The sequence below is a fragment of the Marmota marmota genome, unplaced genomic scaffold (genome assembly GCF_001458135.2).
Source record: "Marmota marmota marmota unplaced genomic scaffold, marMar, whole genome shotgun sequence".
Lineage (NCBI taxonomy): Eukaryota > Metazoa > Chordata > Mammalia > Rodentia > Sciuridae > Marmota > Marmota marmota.
Genome location: NW_026000019.1, coordinates 16,648,710 through 16,667,145, shown reverse-complemented (window position 1 = coordinate 16,667,145; position 18,436 = coordinate 16,648,710). Strand labels below are relative to the sequence as shown.

At 36.0% G+C, this 18,436-nt stretch overlaps 1 protein-coding gene and 1 pseudogene across 7 annotated transcripts in view; one reads left to right on the top strand and one right to left on the bottom strand.

Moving 5' to 3' along the window:
• Cop1 (COP1 E3 ubiquitin ligase) overlaps positions 1-18,436 on the bottom strand; it is a 165,054-nt gene extending 146,618 nt beyond the window's left edge. For 4 of the 7 annotated variants that reach the window (XM_015491784.2, XM_015491782.2, XM_015491785.2 and 1 more), the window contains exon 1: positions 18,076-18,207. In XM_015491784.2, coding sequence (XP_015347270.1) covers positions 18,076-18,110 — 35 coding nt within the window. In that variant the 5' untranslated portion in view covers positions 18,111-18,207. Of the gene's footprint in view, positions 1-18,075 lie in introns of all 7 variants that reach the window. The other 3 variants (XM_015491783.2, XM_015491786.2, XM_015491781.2) reach the window with 3 other exon arrangements.
• LOC125618749 overlaps positions 18,144-18,436 on the top strand; it is a 69,900-nt pseudogene continuing 69,607 nt past the window's right edge.

Below are 18,436 nucleotides of genomic sequence, written 5' to 3'. Positions count from 1 at the left end.
AATGTTAACTGTTTTTCATGCCCTTGATCTATCTCCCCTTGATCAGATATGACTCCTCAGTGTGCAACCCACACAAGAGTATCTAATAGCCTTAAATGCCAAGTCTCTTGCCCAAATCTAGAAGGAAAAAATAAAACTCTGGTAGACCTCCAAGTCACAACAGCAACAAACTTACTAAAAAACATTTCTCTACTTTTCCTCCTAAACCTATTAAAATGATAGAAGAATAAAAATAATGCAGGATTTAAAGCCTCAATAATGAAAAGAAAAATATTTATTAATGATAGATACTTGAACAAACTCCACAAGAAGAAAAGTAGACACAAAGGTAAATGAAGAATCAAGATAGAGAAGGCCACAGATCAGAGTACATACTGAAAGGGATAAAACTTAAAAAGTAGGCCAATCAACCCTGCCTAACCCCAAAGAGGCTCAATCCAAGGAGATGGTAAACATGAAAAAGGCAGGCTGACTGAAAACAGAGGGATTAACTGGAAGACTTAATATGAGCAGGACAGCACCATCCAGTGTAGCTCGTGGGCCAGGGCTGGTCCAAGGATTGCAGGATTCATTATGTTACCAACTTCTGAAGAAGTATAGAAATTTGAAGTATAGAACCTTCATCTTGTAGGGCAATTTGACAGAATGTTGTTGAATATAATTGAAATGAGTTTTATTGCATTATATGTATTTTGTAATCTTATTTTGTAGTAATTCATTTTTACTAAATTTTTAAAAATTATAAATATGACCAAAAAAATGAAAAAAAAATTATGACAGATAGTTTGAATAGCACTGACACAAAGGACCCTAATTTTCTACCTCTTCCAGAACTACCTAGCCAAGCACTTACCTACTTGCTCACCAGTTTGAAATATTTAAATCTTCATCTATGATAGCAAGTTCAAGCAATAAGTCAAGAACAGAGTAGTACTATTACTAGCTTTTTGTTTCTGTGATAAATATCTAAGAAAATCAACTTAAAGGAGAAAAGATTTATTTTGGTTCACAGATGTAGAGGTTTCTGTCCATGATTTCTTGGTCCCATCAGTGTGGGCTTCTGGTAAAGCAGAACATCATGGTAGAAGGGTGCTGTTAAACAAGTTGCTTTTAACTCATGGCAGCCAAGAAGATACAGCTTTTGAGACCACCTTCCCAGTGACCAACTTCCTCCAACTAGGCACCACCTCCTAAAGTTTTCTACTACCTCACAATAGAACCATCTTTGGGGATGAATCCTGGAACACATGAGCCTTTGGGGAGCATCCAGATCCAAACTGTAACAACCATGTTATTTCGTGAAATGAAGGCAATCTAGTTAGCAGTACATAATAGAGAAGTCGTGATGTCTGTGTTAAATCCATAGCCTATCTACTTTTTAATTATATAATGTGATGAATTGTTTAATCTCCCTACGCCTCAGCTTGTTCATGTGTTACTATGCATATAACAACAGCATCAACCTCACAAGGCAATTCAATTCAAAAGAAAAAAAAAAACCTACTTGCAACATTAGTAAGCACCAAATAAGCACTCAAATATCAGGATGATGGCATTGATGATTAATTCCACCAAAAGAAACAATTACAAGAATTGAAAGGATTGCTTCTTAGAGAACTATCTTAGGAATACTGAAGGGGAAGTTTTGTTTCTTGTCATTCATTATAAGACATTTTAACCTAAATCTATTTTTAAATAGTATTTAATTTTAATTGACACATAAAAATTGCACATAATTATGGGGTATCATGTGATGTTTCAAAAAATGTATGCACTGTGTAATGTTCCAATCAGGGTAAACATACCTAGCTCCTTAAACATTTATTATTTCCTTAGGTGACAATATTTAAAAGCCTTCTCTTTTAGCTTTTTGAAATATACAGTAATTAGCTATACTCCCCCTACTGTGCAATAAAATACTAGAACTTATTTCTCCAAATCATATCGTAGTGTACATTAACAGACCTTTCCTAATCCCTTCTTCCCCTATTGTACCCAGCCTCTAGTAACTATTATTCTACACTCTATTTCTACAAGATCAACTACTTTAGATTCCACATGTAAGAGAGTTCAAGCAGTCCTTGCTTGAACTTCACCTGATTTATTTCACTTAACATAATGACCTTCAGTTTCATTTGTCTCAAATAAATCATACATAATTATGACTTTTAAAAAGTCCATCTGAAAGAAACTCTATAGTCTCAATACTAATTTCTAAAACTAGAAACAGTCTTGGACAATAGTAAATATACAAAATTCTCTACCACACGTCTAGGTATTAACATACCAATCTTTCAAATAGCTCCTATAACAAGGCATTTTTAAAATAAGGAAAAGGAGATAGATCTTTCCAATTCCAAATTAAATACATTAACAAATGTGAGTAACAATGCTTCCAATGGACATTTTACGGCTGGCTGTGGCATTACAACGAACCAACTGTGAATATCCATCAAAAATCCCCTCACGGCATTTACAATCTAATAGGAAACAGATAATAAATAAGATAAATAAAGACCTTCTATAATAAGGTTAGATTATGATAAATTAGGAAGAAATAAAGTGGGGAAAGGGTTGCACTGGGAAATGGGTTGTAAATTTAGGAAATGGATAGTCAGGGAAGACTCAATGAGAAGCTGACATTTTAGTAAATATTTCAAGGTAGTGAAGAAGTCATCTACATGGCAATCTAGTAGAACAACAATCTGGCAGACAGAAGAGTAAGTACAAATGTCCTAAGGCAGGAAATATAACTGACATGTTCAAAGACTAGCAAGAAGACCTGCAGAATAAGCAAGTGAGAAAATAGCAGAAGACCAAAACAAAGCTAAAGAGATGTCAAGTTTACAGGAGCCAACTTGAAGAATTCAAAGTAAAGTTAAGGACTTTGGCTTTATACAGTAAATTAAACAGAAATTCATTGGAAGGTTGAGAACAAAGATGTGATGACACGGTTAGACAAAATGATGAACCAAATCACTCCACCTGACACAAAGAGACTAAAGGAATCAAAAGTAGGAACAGTAACGAAAGCTATTATACTCCAGGTGAGAAATACTCTTGGACTGGACAGCAGGTTTGTTTTACATGAAGCTCTATCATCCATTAATTAATTTTTTGTTTTAAAAGAGAACTGCAGTGGGTGCCATGTCATATAATATGCTCCACTAACACTAAAAGTTGTAAAACCTAAAAACTACCATCAGATCAGTTTAAACCCGCAGCTTTTAAGGAATATCATCTAAGTAATTAAATAGAAGAAAATCTTCATTCCTGTCATCAAAAGCTAGCTTTATGACCTTCATGAAAAATAGAATTAACTGAAGCTAATACTAGCTATGCTATCTATAGCTTTATGACTTTGGACAAGTAGTTTAATCTCTGTAATCCATTTCCTCATTTATACAACTGGGATAACATTTAAATCACAGAACCACTGTACTCATTAATAAGACATCTATAAAGTGCTCAGTGCTATGCCTGGTATACAGTATTTCATTAGTGACAGAATAAACAAAGAAGAGATAATATGGAAAATTACGTACCAGTGATAAAATTGGTTCTACAATCTTAATATGTCCCCCCCAAATTCAAGCTGAAACCCCCCCAAGATGATGGTATTTGAAGTCTAAGCCTTCAGAGGTGATGAGCTAATGAGGGCAGAGCCTTCATATATGGATTAGTGGCCTTAAAAAAGAGGCCACAAGGAGCAAGACTGTTCCATCCATCATGTTAGGACAGAGTAAGCACGCCATTTTTCATAGACCAATAATCCATGGACCAGAATTGGCATCTTTGACAGATGCCTAATCTGCCAGAAGACTAACTTTAAACTTGCCAGCTTCCACAACTGTGAGAAATAAGTTTCTGTTGTTTATAAACCATCTTATTTATGTTATTTTGCTTTACCAATTTGAATGGAATAATACATTTTGAAAGGGTGGCATGCATCCAAGCAAAAAACTTGAAGGAATTCCTATCAGATAGGCAGAAGATAGAATAAAAGAAGATAAAAGGGTTGACCAACCACTCCCTTTCCTAAGAAATAGAAGGCAGATGACAGGAACTACAGCAATTCAAAAGAGATGGCCAAAACCCCACATTTTCTTTTCAATTTTTTAAGGGCAAGAACACATCCAGAGTAGGTTCAGGAAGAAACCTTTAACAATCCATTTAGAACCCCTCCTATTCTGCCAATTGATAGCATTCACAAAAGGACAGGCCAAAAGACCCAAGCACAAGCACAAGCACAAGCATAGCAAACACCAAAAATGGCAGCCAGGCCAAACATACAGATGTCTGGAACTTGATACAAATCCCTAAAACTTTTAGACTCCCAAAATATCTCACAAACACCCAAAACTTTTTCCAGCTTTGAAGTCTAATTGACAAAGTTTTTATATATTTAAGGTATTCAACATGTTTTGATACACATATACACTGTGAAATGCTTAACATGATCAAGCTAATTAACATACATATCACCTCACAGTTACCTTTTTTTCTTTTTGTAGTGAGAATATTTATGATCTATTCTCGGCCAGTTAAGTCTAAAACAGCATTACCAGTTATAGCCAACATGCTATACATTAAATCCCCAAAGGTTATTCATCATGCATAACTGAAAGTTGGTATCTTTTGATCCATCTCTCCATTTCCCAATTTTCCTATCCTTTAGCAGCCAGTTTTACCTGTTTCTATAAGATCAACACATCTAAGTAAGATCACACACATAAATAAGTACAATCTACACAGATCTAAGTGAGATCACTAAGTATTTATCTTTCTATGCATGGCTTATTTCACTTAGCATAACTCCTTTAGGTTCATCTGTGTTGTGGCTAGTGGCAGTATTTCCTTCTTATTTAAGGTTTAATACTATGATCTGAATGTATCTGACAAAATTCATTATATTGAAATATAATGGCTAATGTGATGTATGAAGAGGTAGGAGAGTGAGGAGGTAATTAAATTATTTTGGCAGAGGGATTAAGACTCTTATAAAAGGGCTTCAGGAAGTGGGTTTGCTCTCTTCTGCCATGAGAGGAGTCTGTTCACTCTCTTTTTTACTCTCCCACTTTCTGTCATATGAGAAACTGTTGAAGGCACCATCTTGGAAGTAGAGAATGGTGAGAAATAAATTTCTATTATTTATTACCCAATATCAGCTATTTTGTTATAGCAATACAAGCAGACTAAGACACTGAATAATATTCCATTATGTACCGCATACATTTTCTTCTCCTTACCCATCAATGATTATTTAGGTTGATTCCATATCTCAACTAGCATAAATGGTACAGGAAAGAATATGGTAGTGCAAACATGTCATTCATATATATATATATATATGGTTGTTTTTTTTTTTTTTTTTGCTACAAAGGCATCCCTTAGTATCCACAGGGCATTGGTTCCAGGACCACTCAGATATAAAAACCTGCAAATGCTCAAGTTCCTTATATAAAATGACACAGTATTTGCATAGATACAAGATTTTAAATAATCTTCTCTGCATTATTTACAGCACCTAATGCAACGTAAATGCTCTATAAATCAGTGTTTAGAGAATAAGAAACAAAGCCTATACATGTTCAGTAGAGAGATATTTTTTCTGAATATTTTCAATCTGCAACCTCTTGGTTAAATACACAGATGCAGATCCCATGGATACAAGATCATATGGTAGTTTTGTTGTATTTGAAAAACCTCCATACTGTTTTCAACAATGGCTGAACTAATTTACACTCCCACTAACAGTATACCAAGGTATACCAAGGTTCCCTTTAATCCATATCACTGCTGACAATTTTTATCTCCCAGAACTTCTTATGGACTCCTGAATACAGTGGTATTATCAAAAAAGAGAAGAATTTACAAATGGATTAAAGACCCTGCTGGAACTGTTTATACCTTCTGTATCACCATAATACAAACAATTCCTACATAACAACATATACAACCAGTATAAAAACATGGGAAAAGATGTGAATTACTAATTCATAGAAAGGAAAAATGTCTTTCAAGTATACAGAACTATTCCAATTCACTAGTAAAAGATGCAATTTTAAAACAATTTAAAACAATTATTATTAAAGAAAATAATACTCTGTCTCTACTAAATTATTAAAATTAGAATATCAAGTACGTTAGATATTGAAGAAATAAGAATCTTCATACACAGCAAGTAGGCAATCTAGGATTAATTATTCATATATTTAATGACCCAGAAATTCCACTCCTGAGATTTTATGTAAATACACACACACACATCAGAGTATATAGCTATGTGTCTATGTGGGTATGTATGCAAATGTATGTGTGGACTTTTGTGTATGTGTACATGTGTGTATATGTATTCATATACATATATCATATTCCAAATAACCATGTTTGTCAATAAGAGAATATCTATGCAGATACCTGCAGCAGCAGTATTGTGATACTACTAAATCAAAGGCAGCCTAGATGTTCATCATGAGTAAAATAAAAAAGTAAAATGTGCTTGTAAAATGTGTTTGTGGCACTCAACCACCGCCTGTACCACTATCGCCAATGCTGCTGCCTCTGATTCCCCTGCTGCCAACCTGAGATCACCTGGGGGTCTTCTTTCTGGGTGCTGCTGTCACAGAAGAAACTGCTGCCCCAGATGCAACTGAAGCCAACACTGATGTTGACCCCCCAGAGACCACCTGGTGACACTGCCCCCACAGCTACAGCTGCTGCTACTGCTGACCCACTGCCTGCTGCCAACAACCATGGCCACTACCACTGCTACCATAGCCTAGAGGACTGCTTTGGGGTAGACTCCAGGTTTGGTTGCACGTGGCTGCACCCATTTTGGGACACCAGCCAGGGCCTGGGGCTTGGGTGCCAGCAGGTTTACCACCACAAAAGCCTATGTCTGGGGACTGCAGCTGGGAACTTCAGGTCCAATGTGGGGGTGCCTGCGGGTTTGGAGGAGCCTGGGGTCTTCCTGCTGAGAGTGCTGGTGGCCCTTGTCTTGGTGCTATACCTCAGGGGTGCTCTTTTGCATGAGTGTATCCTCCGGTGGTCTCTCTGCAAGTAGGAACACCACTGAGATCTTGGGAATGCAGTGTGGCTGAGCCTGAGGTATCTGAAGCCCAGATCGGTGGGACAGAGACTGGGTTTGCAAGAGCTGATCTGGGTTTGGTGATCCCAAGAGATGTCAGAGACAGGGCTGAGAAACTGTTGAACACTGACAGAGACAGTTCGACTTTCCAGCCGAGATTTATTTTATTTTTTGATTTACTAATTTCTCTATCATATTTGGAACAGGATGGTTTTTTTTTTTGCATCAGTGTGTGAAGGACAATGATATATGAATTGTGTTTCGCACTTTTGTTGTATTCTTGTGTCTTTAATTTTTTCTCTTTGGTCTTATTCTTCCTCTCTTGTCTATTTTCTTTTTCCAACTTTTCTCCAACCAACAGCCAATCCACTCTTCCTGTGAATTTTTGCTTCTAGTTTCTCTCTTCCTCCCTCACAAATATTGCATACTATACTACCTCTGTTCTCTCATCCATCATTTGAAATTTTAAATTGTTTTTAAAATACTCTGTACTATACATAGTTATTGAACTCATCATTTTGGTTTAATTTGAAAAAGCAGTAGACGCCTTAGTGGGAGCTATTAGGTTTAAGGGTATATATTGTGTAACTGAGTGCTGTTGATATTGGTCTCACCAGTAAAGATAAAGCACTGGAAATCTTCAGGGACACTATAGGTCTATGGGGTAGAATTTATCCTGCCTTAGGTCCATACTTTTAGATGGGAAAACACACTAACAACATGGAAAAAACAAGAGAATAAAGCACTCCAAACAAACCAAGATGCTTCAACAAAAGAAGCCACTGATAACAAACACAGCAGAAGAAATGTCCAAGAAGGAGTTCAGATTGTATACAGTTAAATTGATATGTGAGGTAAAGGATAGTACAAGGAGTGAAATCAAAGAAAAAATATAGGAAGTGAAAGACCACTTCAATAAAATAGTGAAAATAAAAAAAAAAAAGCAGAAATCCTCGAAATTAAGGAATCAGTAAAACAAATTACAAATTCAATAGAAAGAATCACCAACACACTAGATCACTTGGAAGACAGAACCTCAGATAATGAAGACAAAATATGTAATCTTGAAAGTAGAGTGAACATGTGGAGAAGATTAGGTAAGAAACCAAGAACAGAATATGCAAGAATTGTGGAATAAATGAAAACACCAAATTTAAGAGTTATTGGAATAGATGAAGAAGCAGAGAAACAAACCAAAGGAATGCACAATCGTTTCAATGATATAATAGCAGAAAATTTCCCAAACCTAAAGAATGAAATGGAAAATCAAACACAAGTGGCTAACAGGACCCCAAATGTACAAAATTACAGCAGTCCCACACCAAGACACATTTTAATGAGAATGACTAACACAGAGAACAAAGATAAAATCTTAAAGGCTGTGAGAGAAAAAAATCAAATTATATAGGGGAGAAACCAATTCAGATCTCAGCTGATTTCTCAACCCATACCCTCAAGAGCTAGGAGGTCCTGAAATAATATAGTTCAAGCTCTGAAAGAAACTGATGCCAACCAATAATTTTATACACGGCAAAATTAACTTTCAAATTTGAAGATGAAATTAAAACATTCCATGATAAACAAAAATTAAAAGAATTCACAACTAGAAAGCCTACACTACAGAGCATTCTCAACAAAATATTCCATGAGGATGAAGTGGGGGGGAAAAAAAGTGAAAACCAGCAAAGGGAGGATCTACAGTAATAAAAGGACATTCAACCAAATGAGAAACTACTTGCTAATGGCACCAAAGTAGACTTGTAGACCAATGGTACAGAATAGAAGACACAGAGATAAACCCACATAAACACTGTTATCTCATACTAGACAAGGGTACCAAAAACATTCACTGGAAAAAAAGATAGCCTATTCAACAAATGGTGCTGGCAAAAGTGGAAATCCATATGTAGCAAAATGAAATTAACTCTATCTCTCACCCTGGACAAAAATCAACTCAAAGTGGATCAAAGACTTAGGCACTAGAACAGAGACCCTGCACCTAATAGAAGAAAAGATAGGCCCAAATCTTTATCACATCAGCCTAGGATCTGACTTCCTGAACAAGAATCCTAAAGTGCAAGAAGTAAAATCAAGAATCAATAAATGGGATGGATCCAAATTAAAAAGCTTCTTCTCAGCAAAGGAAACAATTAATAATGTGAAGAGAGAGCCTACAGATTGGGAGAAAATTTTTACCACATGCACCTCCAATAAAGCATTAATCTCTAGGATATAGAAAGAACTCAAAAAAATTATCACCAAAAAAAAAAAAAGAAAAAAAACAACAAATGGGCTAAGGAACTGGAGACACTTAACAGAAGAAATACAATTGATCAACAAAATATATGAAATAAAAGTGTTCAACATCTCTAGCAATTAGAGAAATGTAAATCAAAACTACTCTAAGATTTCATTTCACTCCTGTCAGAATGGTAATCATCAAGAATACAGGCAACAATAAATGTTAGCGAGGATGTGGTGAAAAAGGTACACTCATACAATGCTGGTAGGATTGTAAACTGGTGCAACCGCTATGGAAAGCAGTATGAAAATTCCTCAGAAAACTGGGAATGGAACCACCATTTGACCCAGCTAAGGACTTAAAATCAGCATACTATAGTGATGCAGCCACATCAATGTTTATAGCATCTCAATGCACAATAGCTAAACTATGGAACCAACCTAGGTGTCCCTCAATAGATGAATGGATGAAGAAAATGTGGTATATATACTCAATGGAATATTACTCAACTTTAAAGAAGAGTGAAAATATGGCATTTGCCAGTAAATGGTTGGAGTTAGAGAATATCATGCTAAGAGAAATAAGCCAATCCCACAGAACCAAAGGTCAAATGTTTTCTCTAATATGTGGATGCTAATTCACAATAAGGCAGGGGGCGGGAGAGCTAGGAAAGAATAGCGTTACCTTAAAGTAGGTAAAGTGATGGAATGGGAGGGGCAGGGATGTAGGGATAGGAAAGATAGTAGAATGAAACAGACACTATTACTATATGTATATATGTGACTACATGACCAATTGATTCTGCAACATGTACACTCAGAAAAATGAGAAATTATATCCCATCTATGTATATCAAAGTGCACAAATGCATTCTACTGTCATGTATAACTAATTAAAACAAATTTAAAAAATTTTTAAAAATGTGTGCACATCATGCAAGAGTCAGAAAGAATGATGTGGCTCAGTGGTAGAACACTAGCCTAACATGCATGAAGCATTGTGTTCAATCCCCAGCAGCACTTAAAAAAACCAAATAAACAAAATAAAGATATTTTGTCCATCTACAACTAAAAATATTAAAAAAAAAAAAAAAGTTAGAAGGAATGAGCCGAAGGCACATGGAGCAACATGGCTTGATGCTTTATAAAGAGAAAACAAAAATGAAAATGACCTGTGCATAGTAAATTTATATAAACTTAAAGCATATATAAAAATATATCTCACAGCAACACATTTATATACACCACAACTGAACAGGAAACTTGGGGATTTGGAAAATAAAAATAGAGATTAAGAAAATAAGGGGGGGAAATACAATCCCCTATTTAGTAAGATCTAAGATGTCATCAATAATGAGATGTACCATTACATACCACTAAAAATAGAAACAACTGTAAATATAAAACTTTATTATCAGTAAAAAATTATATAAGAGGGCTGGGGTTGTAGCTCAGTGGTAGAATGCTTGCCTTGCATGTGTGAGGCACTGGGTTTGATCCTAAGCACCACATAATAAATATAATAAAGGTATCATGTCCATCTACAACTAAAACAAAATGTTTAAAAAACTGTATAAGAAAATGTGGTATGTACACATTCTTAATGGAATACTAATATTGCCATAAAAATGAAATTCTGTCATTTATAGTAACATAAGTGGAACTGGAGAATATTATGTTGAGTAAAAATAAGGCAAGCACAGAGAGACAAATACCCAAAGTTTTCACTTATATGTGGAAGCTAAAAAGTTGATCTCAAAGAGGCAGAGAATAGAATAGTGGCTGTCAGACTGGAAGGGTTTGGGAAAGGAAGATGGAGAAAGGAAGGTTTGTGAGGACAAGGGTAAAGCTGGACAGGAAGAACAGCTTTTAATATCTTATAGCAAGATGATTGACTGCTTCATATTGTTCAAAATAGCTAGCTGAGAGTTCAAAATAGCTATGCTGAATGTTCCCAACATAATGATAAATGCCTGAGGTGATAGACTGCCAGTTGCCCTGATCTGATTATTACACAATGTACACATGTATCTTATAAATGTGTTCAAGTACTACTATGTGTTAACTAAGTACCACATGCCTATATAAGTTTTCACTTATATAGGCATGTGGTACTTCTAAAAAATATCTATCTTTATAGATACGTATGTATACATTTGTATGTTTTAACTATATTTATTTATGACCCTCTTTTTTATTTTGAGACAGGGTCTCACCAATTACATAAAAATAAATAAATAAAGATATTGTGTCCACCTACAACTAAAAAAATGTTTTTTAAAAAAAGGGACCCCTGAGATAAAAGTAATATTATTCATTCATTCATTCATTCATTCATTCATTCATTTTGGTGCTAGGAGTTGAACCGAGACTTTTCACACACTAAGTACTCACTCTACCACTGAACTACGCCCTAGCCAAAAAGATAATTTTGTTGTTTAATGTTTTTCCTGAAACTATTTAGACTTACACAAGTTTTGTCACATAGCACTCTTGTGAATATAGACAGAAAAAACTAGAGTTTCCTACAAATTCTCATTTTTAAGTGTCTAACTTTTCTGAATTATTTTTTGATCATCTCTGATATCTAGATTTTTCCACACAATACTGTCCAATATTTTGGTGATGCGGCATTTATTAAGAGAATCCGCAATAGAACTAAAAGCTATTGGTATTACGACAGTGTTTTTTTTTTAATGAGAAACATGACTAATTCACTTGCACTCAAGGTCAACATTTAACTGGAAACAACTTTCCTCTGACCATACATACTCAAAAAACTGGGTGAAAAAATAAAGGAAACACTGGTTTCAGATATTGAATACAAGATAGCACCGATTTTTTAAAATAAAACAAAAACTGAATTCTACAGCTGAAAAAATGCCATCTACAATAAAAAATTCACCTACAAGCAAAAACAATATTGGAAAAATAAAAAATATACAGGGATAAAATTACTTATAAGCAAATATTCTTGAGTTATGTTCAAATAGTCAAAAAATGGAAATAATCCAGAGTGGACAAATTGTGCATAATTTAAAAGTTAGAAAGCATAATTCTAAAAAAGTTGACAAGTGCACAATCCTACAGTCACAGCTATTAGGAAGCCTGAGGTAGAGGGATCAGCTGAGTCCAGGATTTCAAGATCAGATAAACATAACAAGAACCTGCCTCAAAAAAAGAAAAGAGAAAAAGGTAATAAAACTACAGTACAAACAATATAGTTTAATCTCAAAAAAATGCTTAGTGAAATAAGCCACAAAAGAGCATATAATACATGAATTAACATAAAATTTTACAATAGGAAAAACTATCTAGAAATAGAAGTCAGATCAATGGCGACCATGAATGAGAGTAAAGAAGATTTAACTGTAAAAGTACAAGAAGAAACTTTCTAGAGTGATTGAAATGTCCTATATTTTAAATGTTAGTGATTACACAGGTACATATATGTAACAAAACTCAGTAAACTATAAATCATAAAAAAAAAGTTTTTCCCAGTATCTTGGGTCAAAAATTCCAAAAGGAGTCCTTCTGATAGACCCAGCCTATGTCACACACTCGTTTCTGAATCAATTAATCAAAAACTCTTAGAAATTTTGAAAGGCCATTTTGAGAACAGCAGCAGAAACTGGTACAGGTGATAGATGCTTACAATAGATGACAAAATTCTCATGTTGAAACCTTAACTCCCAATGTAATGGAATTAGGAGATGGAGTCTTTTGGAGACAACTGGGTTCAGATAAGGGTGAGAGGGTGGAAAACCCCCTCATGATGGGATTATATCCTTGTAAATCTAGAGTTTGCTCTAATGGAGCCACATAGCAACAAGGTGTCTATCTACAAGACAGGAAGTCGGCCCTCACCAGACACTGGATCTACCAATGCTTTCATCTTAGGCTTCACAGCCTCCAAAACTGCGAGAGATAAATGTTCTTTTGTTCAACTTACCCAATCTATGGTATTTTTGTTAAAGCCGACTGAATTAAGACAATGTTATAATTTGTGGTTGAGTACATAATAATCACTGAAGAATCTGATAGTGCTGGAATGGTCTGGGGATACTAAGTCTCTCAAATCAATAAACTAAAACATACATCACAATAAATTAATAAAACCTAGCAATAAGGAGAACCCAGTCTACCACAAAGCCACACACATCAACAGTGTCTGCTAGGGGATGGGGACAGAGCATGCACACAACCCCTCTGAAAAGTAGGTGTGAAGCTGAAAACTGTGAAGAAAAGCTTTCTGGCATCCCAAACTTCACCCCACACTCAAGACAACATTGGTGAAATGTGAAGCCTCTGGTAGATGAAAGGTGACTACACAGCAATAACAAAATCCAAATTCAGCCCAACTCTTGACCACGCTGACTCAACCTAACAGGAGAGGTGTAATTATTTTCAGGCATCAACACTACTGGACATGCAATCTCCAGTATGAAATATACATAAAACCAAAAACAAACAAATCCAAAAAGCCAAAGCAATCAACAAGTTTCAAGAGAAAATTCCAATGGTAAGCCTACGAGACAAAAAAATATGATTAATGTGAGTAGATCTAGTAGAAAAAAATGGCAATATGCATGAAAAACGAATTTCAGCAAAGACATGGAAACTAAAAGGGAAAATAAAATGAAATTGCTAAAACTTTTTAAAACACATGATCTGGGACAAAGCATTCTTTTGATGGGCTCATCAAAACACAAATAAAGAAGCAATAAATATGAAAAGAGGTCAACGGAGATGGTTCAAATTAAAACACTAAGAAAAAAAAAAAAAACAGAGTATCCAAGAGCCACGGGTCAATATCAAATGATTTAGCAAGTATGTAATTGAAGTCATAGGAGAAGAGGATGGATCAAAGAACTATGTATAGAGGTAATAGCTGAACTCTTTTAAAATAACAATAGAAATCAAACCACAAATGTAAGCTCTGAAAATTACAAAAAAGATTTTTAAAAACAAGATTCCCTAACACATACCTTGCTTTTAAACTGCTAAGACCAAAGAAAAAGAGAAAAGTCTCAACCATCTGCAAGCTAAGGACAGAGGACTCAAAAGAAATCAAACCTGTGTACACTTTGATTTCATATTTCTAGGTTCTAGAATTACATGAAAAAGAACTTGTAAAGTTTATACCACCCACTCTGTGGTATTTTGTTATGGAAGCCCTAGCAAATGAATATACCATATACCAAAAATAGAAGAAAAAATTAAAAGAAAACCCTAGATCACTATCACTCACAAAGAAAAAAAAAACTTTTTAAAAAATCCAATAATATATTTTAAATAATGCATACAAATTGGAATGAAAGGAAAAAACTATTTTCAGACAACCCCACTATCTTAGAAAATCCCATCTTCTACCAAAAAACCATTCAAGTGAATTTTAAAATTCACAGGATATAAATAAGGTCAATATACAAAAATAAACTGCATTGCTATATGCTAGCAACAATTAGAAACCAAAATTAAAATAACATTTACAACAGCATCAAAAGCATGAAATACTTAGTGACAAATTTAACAAAATATTTTCTACAAGATTTAGTTCTCTTATGTCTATAACCCATTTCAAGCCACCTTATATATATATATACACATATATAGGGGTATATATATGTTTGTGTGTGTACGTACACACACACACACACACACACACGGTATGTTGTAAAGGCTGAAGGCTTCCCCCACCCTCCCATGGATGTCTGATTATCATATTTAGGACCTCTTTAATTTCAATTTGCAAAACTTGGGTAGTTGAAAGTAAAAGGTGTTGCTCAGAGACATTAATGAAGACCTAATAATAGAAGAAACACACTATGTTTATGAATCAAACAATTCAATATCTTTAAGATGTCAAGTTTTTCTAAATTGAGTAATAGACTGAAAGAAACCCAAATTAAGAGCCTCCATCCTCTTTAATACAAAATGACAAGCAGTGAGCATGCTGGCGCACACCTATAATTCCAGCAATTCTGCAAGGCTGAGGCAGAAGGACAGCAAATTTCAGGCCAGTCTCATCAATTCAGCCAGGACCCTGTCTCAAAATAAAAAGGACTGGGGATGTAGCTCAGTGATAAACCATCCGTGAGTTCAATGCTCCCAGGAAAGAAAGAAAAGAAGGAAGGAAGGAGGAGAGGAGAGATAGAGAAAGGGAGGGAGAAAACAAACAAACAAACAGACAGACAGGCAATTTTTTTTCTTTATGGTTCTAGGGATCCCATGCAGGACCCTGTGCATGCTAAAGAAGCACTCTACCACTGAGTTATGCCCTCAGCCCTCACAAATAATTTTTAAATATATGTGGAAATGGAAAGAACCTTAATAACCAAAACAATTTTGAAATACAGGAACAAAATTATACTGATTTCAAGATTAATACAGTTATAAAAACAGTATAGTAATGGTGTAGAGAAAAACATATAAACCAATAGAACAGAATACAAATTCCATAAAATTCATACATAAATAGCTAATTTGAAGAGAGGAACTAAGAAACCTTAATGAACAAATTTGGTCTTTTCAACAATTGGTGCTAGGATAATCAGATTCCATGGGTAATGAAAGGAGGTGGATCTCAGCCATAAGAAACGTATAAATCTTCTAGAAGAAAATCTCTGTGACTTCATAATAGACAACAATTTCTTAGCTTAGACATTTAAGAAAAAATCACAAACAATAAAAGAAAAAAAATCAATAAACTAGACTTTTTTTTGGCCCCTGAAGAAAACTAGAAAAAAAATGAAAAAGTAAACAACAGACTAGGAAAAAAATATCACACTACCTAAGACTGACAAGATATGTAACCAGAATCTAAAAACCCTTACAAGTCAAAATAACAAGCAACTTAGGAGAAAAATGGGCAAGAGGTTAGAACAGATGCTTCATAAAAGATATGCAAATAAAAAATAAGTAGTTGACTTATGCTCAACACCATTAGTTATTAAGGTAATGCAAATTATGACAAAACCACCATATATCCACTAGTGATTAAAAATTAAAAGGCTGAAAACACAAAATGTGGGCAAGGATGTAAAACAATTACAATTTTTTTTTTATGTTGCTAGTAGAAAATGCAAAGGGGTACAGCAACTTCAGAAAAACTTTTGCAGTTTCATTCATTCATTCATTCTGCAATACTGGAAGTTGAACCCAGGGGCGCTACTGAGCCACATCTCCAGCCCTTTTTCTATCTTTTATTCTGAGATAATCTCACCAAGCCCTTGAGGTTGGCCTTGGACTTGTAGTCCTTCTGCCTCAGACTCCTGACTGCTGGCACACCTGTGTGCCATGAAGCTGGGAGGGGAGATCAATGTCAGGTGCTCTTCCATTCCTCTCTAATTCCTTACAGCTTTAACTGTAGTACACTGAAACTAAGATGGTGCCTGGCAGATGATGAATGTCAAATAAGTATCTGGTGAATGACTGAATGACTAATTTCCTCATTTTTCACATCTACACTACTTTAGAGACCTTTGTGGATACAGGCATGTTCGCTTTCTTTTAGTCAACTGAAAATTGAAATGTGAATGTTCTAAAAACAATAACTAAATACCACAAGCTCCCAATTTGTTTTATTAGCTTCTACTTCAGCATGCAGCACTATTAATTGGGTAAAAAAGCAAACATCTCTTAGATATACTTTAAATTATTTATACATAACAATCACAATTATAGTCCAATTTCAATGAAAAATGAATTCTGAATCCAGAATAATTTAATATAAAAGTAGAAATATGAATAAAAACATCATTTTTCTGCAATAAACAGAAATCTCCTATTTCCAATTTCTAGCCCTATCATAGTTAAAATACCAAATCTGGCCCCCTTCACCCCTGAAGTGAATCGACTTCCCCAGTAATGACTGTGCAAGTCAACTTCCTAGGTCATTAATATTCTAAGTCAATCAACAACTTACTCCAGAGAAAAGACACAAAGCCCTACCAGTTCTTAATCAGCAAAAAGCAATTACTCTCTCGTAATCCTACAAAGAATACCTAAAACAAATGAGAATTTCAAACTCTAAGACTATCCACTCCATCTTTCACTAAAAGTGGTAAGCCCCACTACACCAAATATGACTGAATATTACTGTGTATCATTCAAGATGCTAAATATGACAACAAAATATCTCTACCTGAGCATCCCTCAGGCCAGAAGTTTCAGTATACTGTTACACAGCATGCTATAATAAAGATACATGTGACACATGGATATTTAATAAATGTGGATCTCTCCTTCAAGTTATTCAGTTGAAAAGTGGACCTTTCCTGAACTGACTGACTACAGTATCCTCCACACATTGTCAAGTGCCTTTTAAAATAGGACATATTTACACATAGCCAAAATGGGTATTTAAAGACTACTTAAAACATCCCTACCCATGTTTAGAGCATCATTTACCATATTTACAATAAGCAGATTATGACCAGCAATTCCACCCCACTACTTGTAGCTGAACAAGTATCCCAGACTAGGCGCTTAGTCCGCCAAATAGCCAAAAAATTCAAGACCCAATTTCCGTGCCCAAATTTCTTCTTTTCTCCACCATCATTTATTTGCACACACCCCCCCCCATTCCCTAAACTCCCTGCACTTCCTGCCCACCGTACTTAGCGCTCTTCACTTTCACCCCCGCTTCCCCGCCCCTAACCAGACCCTGCACAGCACCAGGGTCCCGGCTCTCCAGAGGCCGCCCCCGCCGGAGCCCCCTAGACCGAGCAGCGGGAACGCACAGTTGAGCGAGGGGGCTGCTCCTCAGACCCACCATACGAAGTCGTTGCTTTTGTCCTCGTAGGAGTTGATGAGCCCGTTGCAGAGGGGCGCGAGCAGAGGACGCTTCCTGCTGCCGCTGCTCAGGCTGGAGCTGCTCCCTCCTACGCCGGCGCTGGGCCTGGCCGCGCAGCTGAGCCGGGACAGGCCCGCGGACACCGCCCCGCCGCCGCTCGCGCCGCCGCTGCCCGACACCGCGGCCGCCACCAGCACAGGCCGCACCGGGCCGCCGAGACCGCCCGAGCCCGCGGCCTGCGCTGCCCCGCTGGACCCCAGCGCCGCCGCCGACGCCGCCACGGAAGGCGGCGACGGGGACGAGGATAA